Raw genomic sequence first — 21038 nt, 5'->3', positions numbered from 1 at the left:
AGAAGTCTTCCATCCACTGGTTCACTCCCCAAATGGCCACAATGGCTGGAGCTGCACAGATCTGAAGCCAGGAGCCAGGAGCTTCTTCTGGGTCTCCCATGCAAGTGCAAGGGCCCAAGGAGCTGGGCCATCTTCCGCTGCCTTCCCAAGCCACAGCAGAGAGCTGGATCGGAAGTGGAGCAGCCGGGACTCGAATCAGCACCCACGTGGGATGCCAGCATTGCAGGTGGCTGCTTTACCTGCTATGCCACAGTGCTGACCCCAAAATTGGCTCTTGACCACCCAGAAGTGTGCCTTCTGTTGCAAGTGAAAGCAATCAACTTTGTCCTAAGTAGTAAGAAATTAGTATAGTAAGTTGTTATATGTCTATAAAACCAGATTACTTAAAACTGAGTAAAAAAATCCAGATGAAAATTTATTTTGCATTTTGTATTTTATGTTTTAAGGCAGGAACTCTAAAGATCTCTGGGGAAAGGATGAGTTGTTCAATCAGGGATTAAATCATGAAAAGGATGTATTTCTGTGTGTCAGGTGTTTTAAATGCATATAAAATAAAATGATAAGTCTACATTAAAGTAGTGGATATTAAAAATATTTTCATGATCCTAGAGAAAGATATTTGTAAGTATAATACCAAAAACCAGAAATTGAAAAAATCTGCCCCATGAAAGTGTAACTCTTCTACACAGCCCCCCCAAAGAAGTATTTAGCAAACAATCCATGAACATTTGGGAGAAAATTATTTGAAATATGATGTCCATAATATATAAGGTGCCACTACCTTAGTTTAGCATTAATATAGGCAGATGAATAAGCAGTTCATAGAAGAAAACAAATTAAAACAATGATACTTTTCACCTCTTAAATTGGTGAAGATTTAAAAAGTCAGAAAATACCAAGAGTCATCAAGACCTGAGGGAAACAGGCAATATTATTCGTCTTTGGCAAGGGTTAAATTTTAAATTGGTAGAATTTTTTCCATGATAGAGTTTGACATTTTTGTCAACCTTTCAAATGTGCAGTTCTATGTGCAAAAATTTGATCTATTTGTAGAAATATACAAGGATGTTCATGGAGGTAAATGGTATAGCATGGTAACCGGGAAAAATTGAAAATGACATACTGCTCAGCCTTGAAGAGAATGAAGCTACTCTACATTCTCCTGTTCTTCTGTATATGCTGTATAAAATCATATAGGGATTATTTTATTAATACAATTTTATGTATCATAGATATGTGAATATAGTATGCATGGGTATACGATAAAGTCTGAGAAGAATATACCAACTAAATTTCTGGGACGTAGTATTTGCAGAGTGGCCCAGAGAGAGAATTCTACTTTCTGCTTTTCCTTCTAGTTTTTTATTACAGACATAGGCTGTTTGTTTTGAGGGTTTTTTGGGGGGGGCTGCGGGTGGAGTGTTTTTAGAAAAGAGTCAAGCTGGGGCCCTGGCGCTGTGGTGTAGTGGGTAAAGCTTCTGCCTGCAGTTCCAGTATCCCATATGGCGCCAGGTTCGAGACCTGGCTACTCCACTTCCAATCCAGCTCTCTGCTATGGCCTGGGAAAGCAGTACAAGATGGCCCAAGTCCTTGGGCCTCTGCGTCTGCATGGGAGACCTGGAAGAAGCTCCTGGCTTCAGATCGGCACAGCTCCACCTGTTGCAGCCAATTGGGGAGTGATCCAGCATATGGAAGACCTCTCTCTTTGTCTGCCTCTCCTTCTCCCTGTGTAACTCTGACTTTCAAATAAATAAATAAAAATCTTTAAAAAAAAAAAAGTCAAGCTATTTCTGTTTGTGGAATAAAAGGAAAATAAACTTTTCTAAGCAAATTTATTTTTAAAATGAATTCATATGATTTTTTTTTCAGCTTAGTGAAATAAGTGGGATTCCTTTGGAAGATATTGAATTTGCGAAGGTAAAGTGCTAACAATGTTTGCACCAATGTGTTAATGCACAGTGACTGTGGCTCATGGAAGGATTTATTCATTCATTCTTCTCTCCTTAGGGTAGAGGAACTTTTCCCTGTGATATATCTGTCCTTGACATTCATCAGGATTTGGACTGGAATCCTAAAGTTTCTACCCTGAATGTCTGGCCTCTTTATATCTGTGATGATGGTGCAGTCATATTTTATAGGTAACATTCACAATGTTTTGTTGCTTTGATAAAACATTTTTGGTGTACATAAATACCTTGCCCTAAATATCTTTACTACTGTTTTGTTATAGAGCAACCCTAACCAGTAGAAATACAATGAGAACCACACATTATAATTTGAAGTTTTCTAGTAGCCACATTGAAAACAGTAAAAAGAAACAGGTGAAATTAATTTTAGTAAAGTATTTTTAATCCATTGCATCCAAAATATCGTCATTACATGTCATCAATATAGAAAGTCATTTACGAGATAGTTTATATTGTTTTTCTGGTACTAAGTCTTAAAAATATGCCATATATTTTATACTTCTAGCACATATTAATGTGGGCCAGGCATATTGCAAGTGCTCAGTAGTAGCCACACATGTCTAATGGCTACCATATTAGACAATATAGATACAGAGGAGAAAGACTAGTTATTAGAACCTGGCAGATGTGGGTTCAAGGCTGGCTTTGTTTTTTCCCTAGCTTCTCATCTGTAAAATGGCAATGATAATCGGCCTTGAAGATTTTATGAGAATTAGAGCTATGGCATTTAAAATATCTGGCATGGTGCCTGTTACACAAAAGATGTTCAATAATGACAGCTATTTATTACTACTAATAATAACATGGAAATTCTGTGCCATTTCTAAAAGTTAGCAATACATTAATTTGATAAACACATTAGGAATCTCAGATGCCCTAATATATGAGATTACATAACTTCACCAGTGACAGGCAGATTTCATTATCTTGCTGGGGAACATCATAGCATTCAAGCAGAAAATAATAGAGGCACTTAGCCACACTGATCTCAAATGTAATATTTTAAATATAGGGATAAAACGGAAGAAGTAATGGAGTTGACAGATGAACAAAGAAACGAACTGATGAAAAAAGAAAGTAGTCGACTTCAGAAGACTGGACATCGTGTAACATACTCCCCTCGTAAAGAGAAAGCACTAAAAATATATCTGGATGGAGCACCAAATAAAGATCTGACTCAAGACTGACTCTGCTAGTGTAGCATTTTCCCTGGGGGATTTTTGGTTTTAATTAGATGGTTCACTACTACTGTGTAGTGCCATTATGGCCGGACATGGTTGGGGTAACCCATGACACCAGCACTGATTGGACTGCCCTTCACCAATCAGAAGCTCAGTGCCCGATGGGCCACTGTTTTGACTTGGAATCATGTTGTGCACTATAGTCAAATGTACTGTAAAGTGAAAAGGGATGTGCAAAAATAAAAAATAACAAAAACAAAAAGCAAGACCTGCTACTAGAAAAGGGGGAAGGGGAATGAGCAAACTTCTTCTATTGCGGACAGATGTGCACATAGCCGCTAGTAAAACTAGCCTCCAGCAGGATGCTCATAGCTTCATAATAAAAGCTGTGCAAAGGCCATGAATGAATGGATTTTCTGTTTATTTCACTGATACACACATTACCTCATTGATAATTCAGAAGTTAATGCAACATGTGTTGACTCTTGGACAGCAGCAAAAATAAGAGTTGAAGAAAGAAATTCTTAGAACCAGCCGTAACCCAGAAAAGAATTGTGAAGTTGTGCTTTTATTTTGTTCCATTGTTTGCAGAGTATTAAGAACATTATTCTGGAACATCAGTTCATTTCCCTTAGACCGCTCTCAGCAGGTGGCAGCTACAGTTGCTGTGGTATTGTAATTATACCTGATTGTACTTACGTTATGGATGTAGAGAATATGTTTCACACGTTCATTTCGGCATGTAAATAAAATGATCCCATTGGGTTATCCTAGTTGCCGCTCACCTGTTTCCCATGGTTATTCTTTTCACGTATCATCCATTATGTACATTTGTGTACATTGAGAAGTAAAGCAGTCTATGTAAATGTCACCCTCAGTGAGGTTCCTCAGTGCTGGGTCCCGTAGCTTTGTATTTGCCCTTGTTAATAAGGCTTTTCTGTTCAACGCCTTCTGGTTTTCTTTGTACATTTATTTTTGAAGATTTACTTCTAGTCAAACTTCTAAAATGCTTGTAAGTCCCATTTTAATTTTTAAAGCCAATTTGTAGTTACATGTAGTTTAACTTTGGGGAAACGTCTTAACATCACATTGAATGAAGTTGCTAGTAAGATCAAGCTGTGGTACAAACTGATGCAGTCAACATGATTTCATTGCAAACTCATTAGAATCAGAAAGTTTTTTGCTTTGCTAAGTAAAAGTATTCAATGAACACAATTCTACATAAGTTTTGAAATGCCATCTAATTTATAAAAATCAATAAAAAGGTTTTGGTAAAACTTTTTCATGCCAGATGCTGTTTACCACATGAACACGCCAATAAAACATTTGTTCATTTTGTTGTGTTATTTTAGTCATTAAACTTTTGTGGATGAAGAACCTGGGTTGAGAACAGATGTGTCGTCTTTAAGTGGGACACTTTATAACGTGTGTTGAAACATCACATCATTTCCGTGATAAGCTGTGTTTACTGGGAAGTTCCTGTACGATGCAGAGATCCTAAATCTGATTTAGGAGAAGCCTGTCAATAGTTCAATAGCAGGTTGTTACCCATTTTTCCTTTTAAGAAAGGTGGAGTTAGAAAATAATATCAGCCAGTGTTGACACTGCAGTTGGAATAATTTAAATTCCGTAGTGTCTTAAGAGTCTCTCGAGGTCCACAGGGAGAAACCATTTTTCTGAGGTATTTTTCTGGCTGGTTTTTGTTCCGTGTAAACTGTAGCTGTTCAGCTACGTCTGGCTGAAGTCATGCTGCAAGTCTGCGTTCATGGAGTTGGTGATGTTCTCAGAGGGAAACGTCGGGCATGCGTGATGGCGCGTCCTTTGCGTCGCTTGGATTGCCTTATGTCAGAGGACAGCCGTCTGGTTCTGAATCAAGCCTGCTTACCTGGGATGTGCCCTCCTAAGAGTTAACAGATAAGTTTCTGCTTTCAAGGACTCACTTCCTGGCAAGCAGGGGGGCCTTGGGCAGACTGGGTCGCATTGGTGGCCTTAGTGTTGTGTAAGAGTAAGAGGTCAAGTTCTCATACCTGCTCCTCCATCTGTACCTTCCGCTCTGGTTTGTCGTTTTGTTCTGTGTTTAACTGCTGTTTCTGACTGCAAGCGTAGTATGCATACCAAGAGCAGAGAAGATTGTTTCATTATAGAAAAGAAGGAGCTTCTTGCTTTTCAGTGCCTGGTAGGGTGAAACAGGATACTGTAATTTCAGTAAAAAGGCAGAGTGAACTGATGAGATGGGAACAGTAGTTGAGTTGAAGGAGGTAAACATGTGAGCTGCCCTTGGCTGCAGGGCATCAGGTGAACATCTGTAGCCCAGGAGGCAGAAGGACGGCCACGGGCCACAGAGCCTGGCGCCTGCTTATCCACAACGCTAACACAGGCCACATGCCGTAGCTTGTGGCTGCGTCCCACAGGTCACTCAGAGCTTGGAGGGGCTGGGACAGACATTTGTGTCAACCACACACACCCTGTGAACAACCAAGTGCCCGCAGCAATGAGGCATGTCCTCAGGGTTCTGGTCCATTTTGGCCAAAGAAACAACAGCTGTGATTTGCAGAGCGTGCCATCCTGAGCTGGTCTGTACAGAGATTGGCTAGCTGAAGGAAGTGTATGTAAGGGCTGGTGGTCATGACAACAGCACAGTGCACGAGGAGCCCTCCACCGGTGTTTGGTCATCTCCTGTGTAGCAGACTGGAAGGCACTCATAATTCTGAGAAGACAGAGTGAACCTATGCCCCAACTAGGAAGTCGTCAGGTGGGCTAGCCATGGGTTGCCAGGTCACATTGTAAGCAGTGGTCTTGCTGTTCTCTGGAGGCCAAGAGCTGGGGACCGCTACACACATTCACCTTGCTCTTGGCTAAATGAGTGCACGGCTTCATCGCACATGTTACCGTGTTCTAACAAAATCTGGAAATGACCTGTGAATGTATGGAGTTCAATAAAATCCTTTGTTGTGGTTCCTGCTTGCCGACATCTCCTTTGCAGTGGATCTAGTGGTTTCCCTTCTGGTTTAGTCCCTTTGTTCAGCACCAAAGCCCTGGCCAACACTTTTGCACTTAGGACCTACAGATTGTAGTTGAGACTACATTTTGTGTAATGGAAGAGACTGAATGAGTAAGTGTTCTGTTTGCTAAATGAACCTGTTCTAAATAATCCTGTGTGGTTTTTGAGTAAGTCATTCTTTTGAGTAGCATTCAAAGCCTTATAAGAAAATCATAAAGGGGCAGCTTTTGGGCACATTGATTCAAACACTGCCTGGGACACCCATGTCCCATATTGGAGTGCCTTGGTTTGAGCCCCAGCCCCACTTCTGATTCTAGCGTCCTGCTGGGAGGCAGCAAGTGATGGCCCAAATGCTTGGGTTCCTGCCACCCACATGGAAGACTTGGATTGAGTTCCAGGCTCCTGGCTTTTGCAGATTTGGGGGCAGTGAACTAGCAGATGGAAATCAGTCTCCCTCTATCTGCCTTTAAAATAATAAATTTCAAACTGTTAAGGGCCATAAGTCATATAATCATTTATGTCTGATTTTCTAAAGCAAGTTTCAGAGGGATCATGGGCCAGAGGAAGCTGGTAGCCACCTAGGCTTGGTATACAAGTGGGGAGGAGAGGCCAGCAGTGTTCCTTTAAATGCAGTGTCCCCGTCCCCTGACCTCTGAATCATTTCACACTACTAAGACACTACTAATCTGATCGTGAGGTGCAGTCCTTTCACTCAAAGTCCTGCCACCCCCGTAGCACATGCACGGTCTGCCTGCTCACCCTGCACCCCTGCACTGATGAGGAGGGAGGTGACATGGAACAGCCTCCTGTGGGTAGTGAGGCCGCTGTCCTCTCCCTGGTCACAAGTAACTGTAAAATTGAAGGTAGGTGCCCTGCAGGTCCTCTAGCAGAGAGCGCGGCTGCAAGAAACACTGCTGGGCCTTTATGAAATGACTAAAGCTTTTGCCAGCCGCCTCCTAGCAAGAGACTGCTCTGAAGCGTATCCCGTGCTACACTGGTCCCCACCAACCTAACCCTTAGCTTCATCTCTCATCTTCCATGCCCCAGACCTTTGGAGATGTGCATGCCATCACAATCCGTCTTCTTGCCTCTCAGGAACCCGGGGGACTCAAAGGAGTGGTCTGTCCTGTCCCCTGCCTGTTCAGATGCTCCTCAGTGTGTCCTGCACAGCCATCCCCCTTCTGAGCGGGCTGTAGCTCCTGGACAGATCTTGTGAGTGTTCTCTAAGTTCCAACGTTGTGGTGTAGCTGGTGAAGCCACCTTCTGTGACGCTGGCATCCTGTTTGGGCCCTGGTTCAAGTCCCAGCCGCTCCAATTTGGCTCCAGCCCTCTGCTAATGCACCTGGGAAAGCAGCAGAGAATGGCCCATGTGCTTGGGCCCTTGCACCTCTGTAGGGGACCCAGATGGAATTCCAGGCTCCTGGCTTCAGCCTGGCCCAACCCCACCCAGCCATTGTGGCCATTTGGGGAGTGAACCAGCAGATAGAAGATCTCTGTGTGCCTGTCTCCCCCTCTCTCTAAGTCTGCCTTTTGGATAAATAAGCTCCAACGCTCATAGGCTTAAGCTGGGAATACCTCCTCTCTCCCTTGTGGGAAGTCGGGGAGAGAAGTAACCTATGCCCCCAACACTGCAGTCTCCCCGAAGGGGGTTTCACAGCCCCTCCAGCCTTCTTTACATGGGACAGTTATGCTGCCGCTGCTGGGGCGGCTCTCCCAAGTCCCACGGGCAGGTGCCTCGCTCCACAGCTCTTGGCCCACCTGGATTGAGAAACCCAGCCTTGCTACCGAACACTCATCTGAAATCATCTGGTTGAGTTTCTTGACTACCCAGAGGGGATGCTCAGCCCAGAGAAATCTAAAGGATAAAGATGCCCCCTTTTCTCACCTGCCCGCCTCCCTCCCTCCCTCCGCCGCCCGCCCCTCACTTGGCTGGCCCTTCGCCTCTTGCCTTCTGCCCTGTGTCCCTTTCTCCCCATGCTGAAAGCCCAGTGAGCCAGGCTCAGGGTGGCGGGGAGGGGTATGGCTATCCACTGTTGTTCATCATGCCAGTTGGTCCAGTGTGACTCAGGAATGCTTTTGGCTTCGGATAACAGAGAGGCTAACAGCAGCCATAGCCCTTGTGACGTTGGTGCTTTGCTTCCCGAGGTGAACAGTGATGGCTGAGATCAGGACTGGTTTCCTCAACCTCAAGGACTCAGACCCTTGTCCTTCTGTGGAAGGCAGACTAAGGCTCCCCCAAGATGTCCATGGCCTGAACCCTGCATCTGAATCTCAGTTTTATCCAACAGTTTGCCCACGTGATTAAGGCCTAAGACCTTGCCATGGAAAGATTAGAGAACCCTGACGGGCCCAACCCAATCACATGAGTCCCTCACAGTGGGGAACCTGAGAGGCGGCCCCTTGCGGACAGATCTGTCACTGCTGACTCTGAACATGAAGGGGGTCATGAGGCAAGGAAGGCGAGTGACTTACAAAGGCTAAGAGGGGCGAGGAAGTAGTCTCCAGAGCCAGGAGAGGAATGGGTCCCCCGATCATGTGCTCACCAGAGCCAAATGCCACGGCCTGACACCTGCCCTCCAAGTCCCAGGGAAGGGACGAGGGTGGAGGGCAGGGGCCCTCTTGCTTGCCATTTCCTTTTGCCAGTCAAGGGGAGAAGTCCCTGCGTCCAGAGAGCAGGCACTGAGTCAAGCCCACCCGCACACCCCCCGGCCTGTCCCAGGTTCCGTGTGCAGCCGGGAGAAGATGCCCCGGCTGCACTGAGTGCGGGTGTTTTGCAAAGCCCATCCTGTTCTATTTCAGTGGCTCCAGTGACAGAGGAGAGCAGGGTAACATGCCTGCCTATGAGCTCCAGGAGGGCGGACCCGATTCTGCCGCATTCTCTCTGGCCTCTGATAGGCTCCTGGCATCTTTGAGCGCCAGCTCCCACAACACTCTGTTCCCGTCTCCGCTCTTGCATACCGTGTGGCTTAGCTTTATCTCCCTCACTTGAGTCTCAGGGTAGGGACCTTAGCTGGGCCAACGTGGCACCCCCAGAGCATATCAGCACCTGCTTCTAGCAGGCTCTCAGCGCGTATCCGCTGAGTGAGAAGGATGGAGAGCAGTCCCAGTGACTGTTGACGTTGAATACAGACAGCTCCGTGTTTGGTCTTAAAATAATCGGCATCTCCCGGCCGTGCTGCAGCACGAGCTGTTTGGACTTCTAGCTCCACCACTTCGCCTTTCGGTGTTCCCATCTCTTCAGCTGTTAAATGAAGAGAGGACCATGGAATTCAGAGAGGGTTAAACAAGTTAGTGCAGAGGGACTGCCTAATCTGGCCTTAGCAGATCTGTTTTACCTCCCAGAACTGCACTGGCGGGAAGGCGGCCCCCAAGAAAAACATCAGAGATATTCCATTTGTTCGTTCAGAACACAGGATTCCTTTGTACTCTTAAGACCAATTCCAGTCCAAAAGCAGTTACGATGTCTAAGATGTTTTGAGGCTAAGAGGTGGGTTTTGATTGTCTGGAAAATTTGCTTCTATGGAAGGAATTGTTTTTAAACAAGACAGGTCACTGCTATTTTATATTTTCTGGCTGAAAGAGTTACATTTATTCAAAGTCAAAGGGGAGAAAGGAGCCAAAGGGTAATTGGAGTGATTTATGTGTGATTTCTAAATGCAACATGTGTTTATACAGGATTTAAATGTCAAAGGAGGCATGCTTTTACAGTCGTGTGCAACTTTAGAATTTAGTAATTCTGGATGAAGACACGATGGAAACAGTCCCTGGCACCTGACAAGCCCATCCGTGGAAGACATCCAGTTCGGCGGTCTGGGTTTGGATATTGCAATCGCACTGCACAGAGCCTGGCTGGCTCTCACTTGCTCCGTGTGGTCGGTAATGGTTTTCAGTTGCTGCTCAGGGATTTGGCAGAGGCTGTTTATAATCCTGGTTCTAGACCCATCTAAGAACCGTCTCTGCAGACACTGTGCTCGGCGCACCTCCCACGTGACCAGCGTGGTGCCCCGGGCGGCAGCGTCGCCCTAGGTCTCCACCAGAATGCTGGCCGCCCCACACCGGTGAGAACACGGCTGTTCTAACAGTAGAAGCTGCATCTCAGAGGGGCAGGGGGAGCAGTTTGCCTTTAATTCCAGATGCGCCTTGAAAGAGGAAAACCCCACTCACCCTCCTCCCGGGGAGGTGGGGGTTGGGGAAGGAGTCTCTCGATGGTACTGGGGAAGCGGCGTAGCATCCCACCAGGTGAACCCTGGGGTGGGGTGGGGGGAGCTGCATGCAGTCTCTGAGCCGCCAAGATCCCTGAGGACAAGGAGGACAATGCCTCCTCTCCGGGCCGTGGTGGCCATGAACGTGCTGTCCTGAGCAGGAGTTCGGCGCCGCGGATGGAGGATGCAGAGCGAGCGGACGTTGGTTGACCTGTAGCAGCGGAAGGCGCAGCTTGCCTGCGCTGGCGGGAAGAGCTGCATGGAAACACTTTTGCGGCAATGTCAGCAGGGTGATGTTTGCGAAGCTGGGCACTGCACGTCACCCCGCCCCATCCCGGGCACCCACAGCTGCCTCCCTCCCGGGAACTCGGGGTGTGAGCGCAGTGTGACACAGGGGACTCACACCTGTGCCGCAGTCCGTCAGGCCACAGGCAAAGGCTCCCGGGAAGGGGACGTGGGGGACAGCCTGGCCAGCCCACCCCTAAGGGACACACCTGGGAAAATAAATTAGCTCTCTCTGTTGCACATGGGCGTGCAGCGGGTCTGCACCTAAATCTCTCCTCCGCCCAGCAGCTCGGCCACGGGCTCCTGGAGCGCCATCTCCCGGGTCAGGCTCCTCTCCAGGTCCTCCAGCTCCTGCCGCACCCCCTCCATGAAGCCGTCGGCCTCGTCCTCATCGGGCACCGCCCTGGGCAGCTGGCTCTCCGCAGCGTGCTCCAGGCTCCTGCCAAAGGCCGGCTTGCACACGTACACCAGGCTGTGGCTGCAGAAAAATGGGCTGTGGCTCAACCAAGGGCCAGGACTCCCCGTGGGGACGCAGCAGAGCCCCTGCCTGCCTGCCTCCTGCTGCCTGCCTCCCACCCGACACACATGGCGGCATCAGGGGTCGCCCGGGGGGCGTCCTCCATCAGCTGTCCCCACCCCCAGCTGTGGCCATCTTCCTTCTAGGGTAGGCAGGCCTCGGGCAGCGTCAGCCTGACAGTGGGGCACAGCCCGCCCGCCGCGCACAGGGGAGCCCTGGGTCTCTGTGGGCCGGGAGGGGCCCTGGGCCACCCACTCAGGAAGCTTCTCCACGGCCACCCGGAGCACCTGGGAATAGCTCCAATTAAAGCTACATGGAACTAAGTCCACATCCCCCTCAGCAGGCCAAGCCTGCTCCTGCATCCCCTCTGTTGGCCCTCAGACAGGGAGGGCAGCGCAAACTCACCTGTGGGGCTGGCAGAGGAGGCCACTGGCACACGGGCACCGGTCCAAGGCTCCGTCAGGCTCCAGCTCCCACGTGATGAGGTCCAGCAGCCGGCTGGCAGGGTCGTGGCAGAGCTCGCCCTCTACGGGCAGAGGTGTGCACACGGGGAACAGCAGGCCTGGAACCACCCAGAGTCACCAAGGAGGACAGGGAAATGGGGTGCAGCCTCCCACGAAGAAGTGGAATGGAAAGAACTAGACTGGCAGCATGAGCTCAGGAGGGAATGAGCCAGGAGAACTGCCTAGAAGAGGCGGGCTTTGCTGAGATTGAGTGCCCAGAGCACTGCACCAGCTGAGGCCTGGGGTGGGACCCAGTGAGGAGAGTCGGGCCACTGAGAGGCAGAGGAGGAGTGGAGTGGAAGCAGGACCAATGCAGAGGCTGGGGGTGGGGGGAGCAAGAGCAGCTGACAGCCAGGACAAAGCACCAGGCCTGGAGCATCAGTGCCATGGGGAAGGGAGGAGCTGCTCTGGAGCCCACCCACCTCAGGGTGCTCCTTCCAGCCTGGGCTCATTCACCCTGGGGGCTCTAAACCCTTCCAGGCATCAGCAGGGTGAAACACAAACAGTCCTCTGTCCCAGGCAGAGGTGGTGGGGCTGGGACACCCAGCACGTGAGCACTTGGCAGCCCGTGCAGGAGGCAGGCCCCGAAAAGGTGTGCTTGGCACGGACCAGGGACAGGGCTTCCTCTGCGCCCAGAGAGGCCACCCACCTTTCTGGAAGGCACAGCACAGGCCCGGCTGGCAGTCCCTCTGGTTGTCGCAGATGGTGCCGTTGCTGCCTCTGTTGGCCATTTGGGCGCAGTGGCCCCAGACGCACAGCTGGTCTCCACAGCACTCGCTGTCCCGGGTGCAGAGCTGCACAGAGCAGGGGGGATCAGAGCCTGGCCACAGCCCCGCCTGGCTCCGCCCCAGGCCCCCCATGGTAGAGAGGAGGAGACCCAGGCCCCAATGGGTGGGGCTTTCAGTGGAAGCCCAGGGGGCAGGGGTGGGGGCAAGACAGGAGGGGACAGAGCACCGCCTCCCGCAGAGCCCAGACTGCCAAGGGAGCCAGGGGGTCTGTGGTTCCCCTGTGGACTTGGGCCTTCCCCTCTGTTCCTTAGGTGCCTACGTCAGGGAGGCAAGTGGCTCAAGGCAGCCACTGGAGACCCATGCAAGGATCACATCAAATCCAAGATGGGGATAGTGCCAGGGGGCTGGAGACCTGGAGCCACACCAGGGCTGGGATGAGAGACCTGAGTCCGGTCTCCACACCTTGCCAGGGACAGCCCTGTGCAGGGCAGGCTGGGAGGTGCAGTGGCTGCTGACCCCCCAAACAAGGCCAGGCAGGCGATGAGAGCCAATTTGTTTATTAGCATCTTGGATCACTGTCTCAATAAGGAAAAATGACAGCAGGAAGTCTGCGAGCCCACGTGGCTTTGTCCAAAACATGTTTTGAGAGGAGGGAGCGTCTCCTTTGGCCTGGCTTCGTGTTTCTCTATGATGCTTTCTTTGGGGATAGGCTGTGCCCCCTTCTGCCCCCTCCCCTGCCCTGTTATCAGGTGCATTGGGGAAGAGCTGGGCGGGGGTGGGGGGAGTGGGCTCCAAGCCCTGGAGGAGAAAGGCTGCCCTTGGCCTTGCTGGAGGAGCGGGGGATGGCTGTTTGTGTCCACTAGGATGGGTGGTCTCTAGGGAAGGGACAGAGTAGGGCCTCCTCGCACTCCCTCCCTCCCTCCCCTCCCTCCTGCCTTCCATAAGGCCGACAACATGACCAGGGCAGAGACGCCACAGTGGTAGCTGGCTTACCAGGCCGGTGGCTTCCTTGTCAGCCACACTGGGGTCCCCTCACCACTGAGCAGCTCTCCCAGGAAGCCTAGCTGAGAACTCCTGGAGCCCTGGCCCTCTCCCCGGTGTGCCCCCCACCCTGGTGCTGCAGCCCCCAAGGGTCCCCAGGGCACCCTCACCATCTGCTGGTCCCGGCACGGCTGGCAGGTGTACTGGAAGCTGGCGAACTGGCAGTACCTGGTGGGCCCGCAGTCCTCGTCAATGATGCACTCCTGGCAAGGGAAGGGCAACAGCTTCCTCAATGAAGGGCACAGCAGCAGAACCATGGTGCCAGGGGAGGGGGCTGAGCTCTGTTCCTCTCCCCTGGCTGCCACCCACCCCCTCCCCAGCTCAGGATGGCCAGGACAGGTCTGCAGACAGAAGAAGCCCCTCAGAGTCCCGCCCCGCCCACCACTCTCCACCACCTCCATCCTGGCCTCCCGCTATGAGCACCCTGGCTCCGCCCTCTGTGCTCGCCCAGGGCCTGCAAGGTCCCCGCCCGGATCCACACACTTGCTGTCTGTGCGCAGCCTCCGCCCGCACGCTCAGGGTAGGAGCAGAGACTCAGGCTGTTCTTTCGCAGGGAGCACAAGGAGTACACCAAACCAGCTAATGAGTTCCAGGCCCCTCGTGACTGCCCTGGAAGGGTCCGAGGCAGGCCAGCGGGGCCCTGCTGCTGTGAGAGGAGCAGCGGCCGGCCCCACCACCTGCTACGGCAGCCCTCGCAGGGGCAGGAAACCCTGGGCCCTTCTCCTGGAGGCTCCGCCAGGAGAGGAAGGAAAGAGCATCTTTCCAGCCCCGAGTCGGACGTGCTGTCGGCTCAGGCCTGAAGGGACTGCAAAGAACGTGGGGAGCAGAGGAGGGGACACTGTGGCCAGAGCCGCCACCCTCAGCCCCTTCCCAGTGGCGCCCAGAGCTGGGCTCACCATCCTGGATCTTGCTGGCGACCCTCCCAGCAGGCAGGAGGCAGGGACCGCCTCTGGGTTGCCAACTCGGAAATGGAGGCTCAGAGAGGCCAGGCGCCTCCCCCGTCAAGTGTGAGGCCAGTTCGGGGCAGAGGGACCCTCTAAGCCCAGCCCTGAGCCGAGAGGGGTTGGAGCTGCAGATGCAAACCTCCCCGCTGCTTGCCCCTGACCTTGGGCTCCTCCACCCTGAAAGCTGGAGTGAAGCCCAACCTGGAAAAGCTGCCGAGCAGGCCTGGACCTAAGAGGGTCCTGGGGCTGTGAGCAGGGTGTTCAAGGGCCCGGGGGCCCAGGGCATGTGTGTAGGCTCGGGGCAGGCAGAGGCCCTGGCCTGGCCTAGGGAGTGGAGCTGTCCCACTGGGAGGTAGCTGGTGCCCCTGGTCCAGGTCCAGGTGTGCCTGGCCAGCACCGCAGGCGCAGAGGGGACGGGGTTTGGTTCGTGGCCTCTGCACAGCATGGTTGCAAGCTCGGCCTCAGCGCCGACCAGCAGCCTGGCACAGCTCGGAGCGTGGGGCCTGCTCTGCTCTCCAAGCTCAGCTCACCAGCTAGGAAGACCATCAGCAGGCAGCGGGCACCACCTTCCCCCACCCCAGAAGGAAGGCGAGGATGAGGCCCACGGGATGCCGCCTGTGCTTCCTGGCACATACACATCACCACCATACACATGGGGGCTTTGAAAAAGACCAAGTCTTATTCCCAGGAGAACCAAAAAGCATGGCAGTCCTCACACTAATTTCCCAAAAATGTCAAGGCAGATCGCATTGCCCAACACCCTAACAATGACCCCAAGTTACTCCTCCACTCCTCTCCCAGGGTCCCAGGCTTCAGCCCCAGTCCGCCTCCTGTGGCTCTGCCCGCTGCTCTCCAACCCACACAGCAAGGTGCTGGCAGCTCAGCAAAGGTGGCGCTGGCTGCTTCCGTCCCTGGGACTCCTCAGTCCAGAATGCACCACCATGGCATTACAGATGAGAAAACCGATGCTCTGAGCAGGGTACAAGGGTGGCCAGGGTGAGGGGGCCGGGCTGGGACTGGACCCTCGGCCTGCTGGACCCCCGGGCTCTTAAGGGCCAGAGAAGTCCACAAGGCCGTGAAGTGCAGCCATCCCTCAGTAACATTGGGGACTGCTCTCAGGATGCCCACAGATGCCATGATCCGCGCATGCAGCTTGGCATGGTGTTTGCTTGTAATACCTAACGCTATATGAAAAGCTATGCAGCTGTTGTGCTGCACTGTTTGGGGAATGATGACAAAGGGGGAAAACGTCGGTACAAGCCCAGTACAGACGCAATTGTTCTTGGAATATTTTCCACCCACAGCTCCTTGGCTGCGCGGATGTGGACCCTGAGGGTACAGAGGGCCAGCTCCCAGGCTCAGCCCACCATGTGCTCCCAGACACACAGTGACTCAGCTGTTCAGCCCAAACAGAAGAGCAAGAGCGTGGAGTGGGAGGGGTGACCTTTGGGAGAGAGGAGGGACTGGAAGGCACGGAATCCCTTCTCTGAATCCCGTCCTAGTGCGGAGCACTGGGAACACAAAGGCAGACAGACAAAGTCTCTGCCCTTAGGACCTCACAACCTGCCTGGGGAAAAAGAGCAAAGAACAGCAACTGGCAACCGGGGGGCAGGGGGCAGCCTCAGGGCTCAGACGCTGGTCCCACGGCGGAGTGCCGGGGCGGGGCGCAAGTCCTGGCTCCTGGTTCCAGCTCCCTGCTGATGCCCACCCTAGGCGGCCACAGTGATGGCTCAGGCAGTTGGGTCCCTGCCACCCACAGGGGAGACCTGGATTGAGTTCCCATCTCCTGGCTTCAGCCTGGCCCTGTGCCAACTGCTGTGGGCTTTTCGGGGGTTGACCCAGCAGATAGGAGCTCACTCTCTCTCTCTCAAATAAACTTTATAAGGCAATCCAGTAGAAAGACAATTATCAATAACAGGAATTACTTTGCTTCTTCACATAGAAAAGGATGCTTATCAATAATCAAAAATATTCAGTTTCAAAGAGAAGAGTGCTGCATGTAAACTTTGAAAGGAAAAAGCTTACAAAAATGGCTATCATCTCCACAGTAGGTAAAAGAATGCCTCCCGCCCTCAAAGACATCCATGTCTGCTGCTTGGAGCCTGGAGGTCTGTTGTGTTCCACAGCAAAGGGAAGCTAAGGTTGCTAACCAGCCCACCTGGGGACAGAGATCATCCTGAACTGTGCAGCATAATCTATCAGGGAGACAGCAGAAAAGCCAGCAGTGGAGAGATGCCACTTGTGATGTTCCAAGGACGCCACTGGCCACTGCCGGCCATTAGGATGGAAGGGGTCCACAGGTCAAGGGCCCAGCGCCCCCTGGAAGGAATGCAGTGCCTCCCACACTTGGATTACAGCAGAGGGACCCGTGTCACGTGGACCCATGGGTTAGTGGTAACAAACAGCATCGGTAGGAAACGAATGCCAAGTTCAATGTTGGCTTAAGGAAATGAGCACTGCACATGATCTGGGAGTAATTAATGAAAATTCAACTACATATTTTTTTTGTAGGTTCCCTAGCATCTACCAAAAAATCAAATGCATATGTTCTTTGCCCCGGGAATGTCCCTCCCAGGTGACCACCCTCAGGAGCACTGCTCCATTTGTGCAAGTATCTGAGGACAAGGAGGTTTAGGGCTGCACTGTTATGTGAGGATATTTCACAAAGTTTGTGGGGAAAATAGAAATAAAAAGTCAGCTTTTTTTTTTTTTTTGCACAGAAAAATGTTGAGATCCATGCATAGTTTTCTCATATTATGCATTTTCCACACACTTTTTGAAGTCTCTTTATATTATTTGTAATCCAGGAATGTCCAAGAAGAGGGAACTGATTCCATGACTGCAGGGTCATTTCAGGGGAAATGTCTCAGGCAGAGAGGGAAGGGCAGGCAGCACCCTCGGCACCAGGCGAACCCGGAACATGGCGGCACAAGGAGCCTCAGCGTCCTCTACAGACCCTGCACATGCAAGGGACCCCCTCTGCTCTCAGTGCAACAATTCCAGGGAGACGTGAACAAGTAACAACAGAAAACGGTATCAGAACCAGGAAGGAGGAGTTGGATTTTGCACAGGAAGATCTGGGAGATGATGCTTAATGCAGTCTGCCCAAAGTCAGAACCAAAATGGAAAAAACCAGCTGGGTTTGGTGCCGGGGGGAGTGAGCGCTGCCGGTGAACCCTGATCCTTCCAGCAGGGGATGCTACTGACAAGACGTGGCCCTTGCAGAAAATCCAGGACTGGTGGGAAGATGGCTGTGGGCTGAGATGACACCAAGGGACCCTCCAGAACTAGAAGAGCTAATGGGTGACAACGCACAGGAGTGAAAACGGGGCCCCCCAGTGAGCCAGCATGAAATCACCGGATCCAGCACAGTTGGCTTACATGAGCAGTGAACAGAAGACGTAACACAGGCACTTTTAGCAATACTGACGGAGGAGGAAAATTCTTTCAACACTGCCACGGGAAGAAAATGCCCCTTAACTTTCTAATGATTGCAGATAAACACAACAGGCCAGGCTGGTGCGTTGTGGGCAGCAAGTGGGTCGAGCTGCCACTTGCAACACGGGCACCCCATGTGAGCTCCAGGTGGCTCTGCTTCCAATCCAGCTCCATGCTCTCATACCCAGGAAAGTGGCGGATGATGGCCCAAGTGCCTGGGCCCCTGCCTCCCATGTAGAAGACCTGGATGGAGTTCTAGGCTCCTGGTTTCAGCCTGGCCAGTCACAGCAGTTGGAGCCACTTGGAGAACTAACCACTGGATAGGAGATTGATTTCTGTCTCTACCTCTCTCTGTGTCATTCTGCTTTTCAAGTAAATAAAACAAACCTTAAAAAAAACAAAACATGCATTTTTTTTTTCACAATATCCTGTGATTTTTAGACTAGGCTCTAGGGTTCAGGATTCACGAAATGATCTAAGATAAAAACTAGTTACAGGGGCTGGCATTGTGGTATAGAGGGAAAGCCACTGCCTGCAATGCCGGCGTCCCATATGAGCATTGGTTCGAGTCCTGTCTGCTCCACTTCTGATCCAGCTCCCTGCTAATGGCCTGGGAAAACAGCAGAGGATGGCCCAAGTGTTGGGGTCCCTGCCATCCACGTGGGAGACCCGGCTGAAGTTCCTGACTCATGGTTCAGCCCTGGCCATTGTGGTCATCTGAGGAGTACACCAAGGATGGAAGTGCTCACTCGCTCGCTCTCTCTCTCTCTCTCTCTCTCCCCCCCACACACTCCCTCTCTGTAACTCAAGAAAATACATAAATCTTAAAGAAGAAACTAGTTAGAATAATCACATAATTCAAAGATAACATTTGCATCTTTAGCCTAATAGAATATTGAACACCATTCCTGGATTTGCACCAACACACCTAACAACATTTCTATGGAAATCACCGAGTGGAGAAGGTTCTAGTTCATGGTTCAGTGTCTGTGCAGTGAAGAACAGCACCATCTCAGTTATGCCAAACACTGCATCTTCTGGTGCTGTTTTCACACAGCGAAGCCATGACTTTGCAGCAAACTGAGAAACACAACATTCAGATTCTTCATCAAAAAGAAGTAACTCCTTGCACAGTGACTTGGGCAACACATCACTAAGTCAAAGCGGCAAGTGTTAGAATCACACAGTCCCGCTCTGGTACAGCAGAACGGCAGCACAGCCGGGTGCAGCCAGGTGGGCGCGTGCCTGTCGCTGCGCCTAGCCATCCGGGGCTCGTGACGGTCATGTACTGAATGGGTTAAACCATCTGGATGTTCCTGAGGCAAACAGGCTACCAGAATGCTGACCGTTAGCCAGGATTCAGACATCAAAGCAAAAAGGCTTTGAAAAGGTCCAGGAAAAATGAGATTTAAAAGATTAGCAGATTTCCATGAACTTTTGAAGCCCTCTCATATGTGCCATTCATTTGGCCTCTCATTTCCCAAAACTGTACATTTGGAATTTTCATTATCAATCACCTCTTCTAGATCATTCATTAGAGACTCAGAAGTGAAGACCCCTGTAGCGCTAGCCCCTGGGAGCCCCCGCTGATCACAGTTCTCCACCAGGAAAAGAGGGCGTTCGCCCCCCGGAAGAGATCACTTCTCCTGCGGGTGCATACGCATGGCAGCACACACCCTGCAAGGCCATGGTGAGCCGTGCATCTGCTCTTCCCGGCACGGAACCTCAGACAGATCTGGGTCCACTGCAGCCCCGGGGTTCCTTGGCTGACGTGTTCCTGTGCCTCCAAGACCTCGGCTAGGTCCATCCCTGGAGGAGACTCCACGGCGACATTACGCCACAACCCACCAGCCTGCCCTGGGTGCATGTGCCACATCACTCCCAGCAGACCCTGGAAATGTTTCCAAAGGCTCATGCTCGCCCTAGAAACCGGGGGACTCCCAGGCTGACCTCTGGTTTTGTCATTTCAGAGCTGTGTGACCTTGGGCTGCTGACTCAAACACAACTGAAGAGGAGGAGGAGGAGGGCAGAGCTCTTCGGCAGGGTCTGCGCTCTGTGAACAGTGGCCATGGCAACAGGCGGCTGAGCGCGCTCCTCCCCTGTTGACACCTGTCCCACCTCCAATGTACCCCAGCAAGGGCCAGCTTGTCAGCAGAGAGCAGATCTCAACCCACAGGGGCCTGGCATCCCTGCCGACAACTCGGGGACTGAACATGTAGCCCTGACTTTTTTTTTTTTTTTTTTTTTTTTTTTTTTGACAGGCAGAGTGGACAGTGAGAGAGAGAGACAGAGAGAGAAAGGTCTTCCTTTTTGCCGTTGGTTCACCCTCCAATGGCCGCCGCTGCAGCCGGCGCACCGCGCTGATCCTGGCAGGAGCCAGGAGCCAGGTGCTTTTCCTGGTCTCCCATGGGGTGCAGGGCCCAAGCACCTGGGCCATCCTCCACTGCACTCCCTGGCCATAGCAGAGAGCTGGCCTGGAAGAGGGGCAACCGGGACAGAATCCGGCGCCCCGACCGGGACTAGAACCCGGTGTGCCGGCGCCGCAAGGTGGAGGATTAGCCTATTGAGCCACGGCGCCGGCCTAGCCCTGACTTATTTATACCCCAAGGGTGTCACACAGGAGGGAGGTGGCCCGTGCACCCAAAGGTGGGCAGTCTGCAGACAGAGTGGCCTCCCGTCATAGGAGGGCCAGGCTTGGGTGTCTCCTGAGGCCCCCTTAGCAGCAGGGGCAGGCCCCACCTCGGCAGCCATTTCAGCCCCAGGCAGGTGGGAGGAGAGGACATGGCTGGAGCTGAGAGCCCGATGATCTTCACCTTCTCCATGACGTCCATGTCTCTCACCTGTGCTCCAGGGCTGTGTCCACACTTGGGCCAACGTGCTACAGGAACCCCAGTGTCCAGGTGAGCCCCAGAGGGCTGAGGAGTGAGGCCTGGGAAGGGAGCAGGAAGCTTGGGGTCGTTTCCTGAGGAGGGAGCACTGGCAGGGCCCTGGGACTGGAGGACAGACTCCATCCTGCTGCCAGCCACACACCAGGGCACAGCAGCAGGAGGGCAGAGACGCCGTGCCGAGCACTGGCTGGCGCCTGGGGCCTCCACACAGGAGGGCCACTAGTATCCTGGCCAGCATCAGTTCTCACTAATCCCCTCCACGTGTTTCTTCTTTCCCACTTCACAGACGTGGACCCTGGGTCACCCAGCTTGCCTGCACGGGAGTCAGAAGGCCCTAAGGAAA

At 52.0% G+C, this 21038-nt stretch overlaps 2 protein-coding genes across 10 annotated transcripts in view; one reads left to right on the top strand and one right to left on the bottom strand.

The window, feature by feature from the left end:
- USP47 (ubiquitin specific peptidase 47) overlaps positions 1-4525 on the top strand; it is a 115431-nt gene extending 110906 nt beyond the window's left edge. For all 8 annotated transcript variants that reach the window (XM_070073260.1, XM_008266247.4, XM_051824800.2 and 5 more), the window contains 3 exons: positions 1870-1917; positions 2008-2138; positions 2980-4525. In XM_070073260.1, coding sequence (XP_069929361.1) covers positions 1870-1917; positions 2008-2138; positions 2980-3154 — 354 coding nt within the window. In that variant the 3' untranslated portion in view covers positions 3155-4525. The remainder of the gene's footprint in view (positions 1-1869; positions 1918-2007; positions 2139-2979) is intronic.
- A 5182-nt stretch (positions 4526-9707) lies between these two features.
- DKK3 (dickkopf WNT signaling pathway inhibitor 3) overlaps positions 9708-21038 on the bottom strand; it is a 45624-nt gene continuing 34293 nt past the window's right edge. For both annotated transcript variants that reach the window (XM_070073264.1, XM_070073263.1), the window contains exons 5-8: positions 13536-13628; positions 12306-12450; positions 11559-11715; positions 9708-11114 (exon numbers count right to left, since the gene is read on the bottom strand). In XM_070073264.1, coding sequence (XP_069929365.1) covers positions 10901-11114; positions 11559-11715; positions 12306-12450; positions 13536-13628 — 609 coding nt within the window. In that variant the 3' untranslated portion in view covers positions 9708-10900. The remainder of the gene's footprint in view (positions 11115-11558; positions 11716-12305; positions 12451-13535; positions 13629-21038) is intronic.

The sequence above is a fragment of the Oryctolagus cuniculus genome, chromosome 1, assembly GCF_964237555.1.
Source record: "Oryctolagus cuniculus chromosome 1, mOryCun1.1, whole genome shotgun sequence".
In the NCBI taxonomy this organism is placed as follows: domain Eukaryota; kingdom Metazoa; phylum Chordata; class Mammalia; order Lagomorpha; family Leporidae; genus Oryctolagus; species Oryctolagus cuniculus.
The sequence above is the reverse complement of the archived record's forward strand: the minus strand, read 5'-3'. Positions and strand labels throughout refer to the sequence as shown.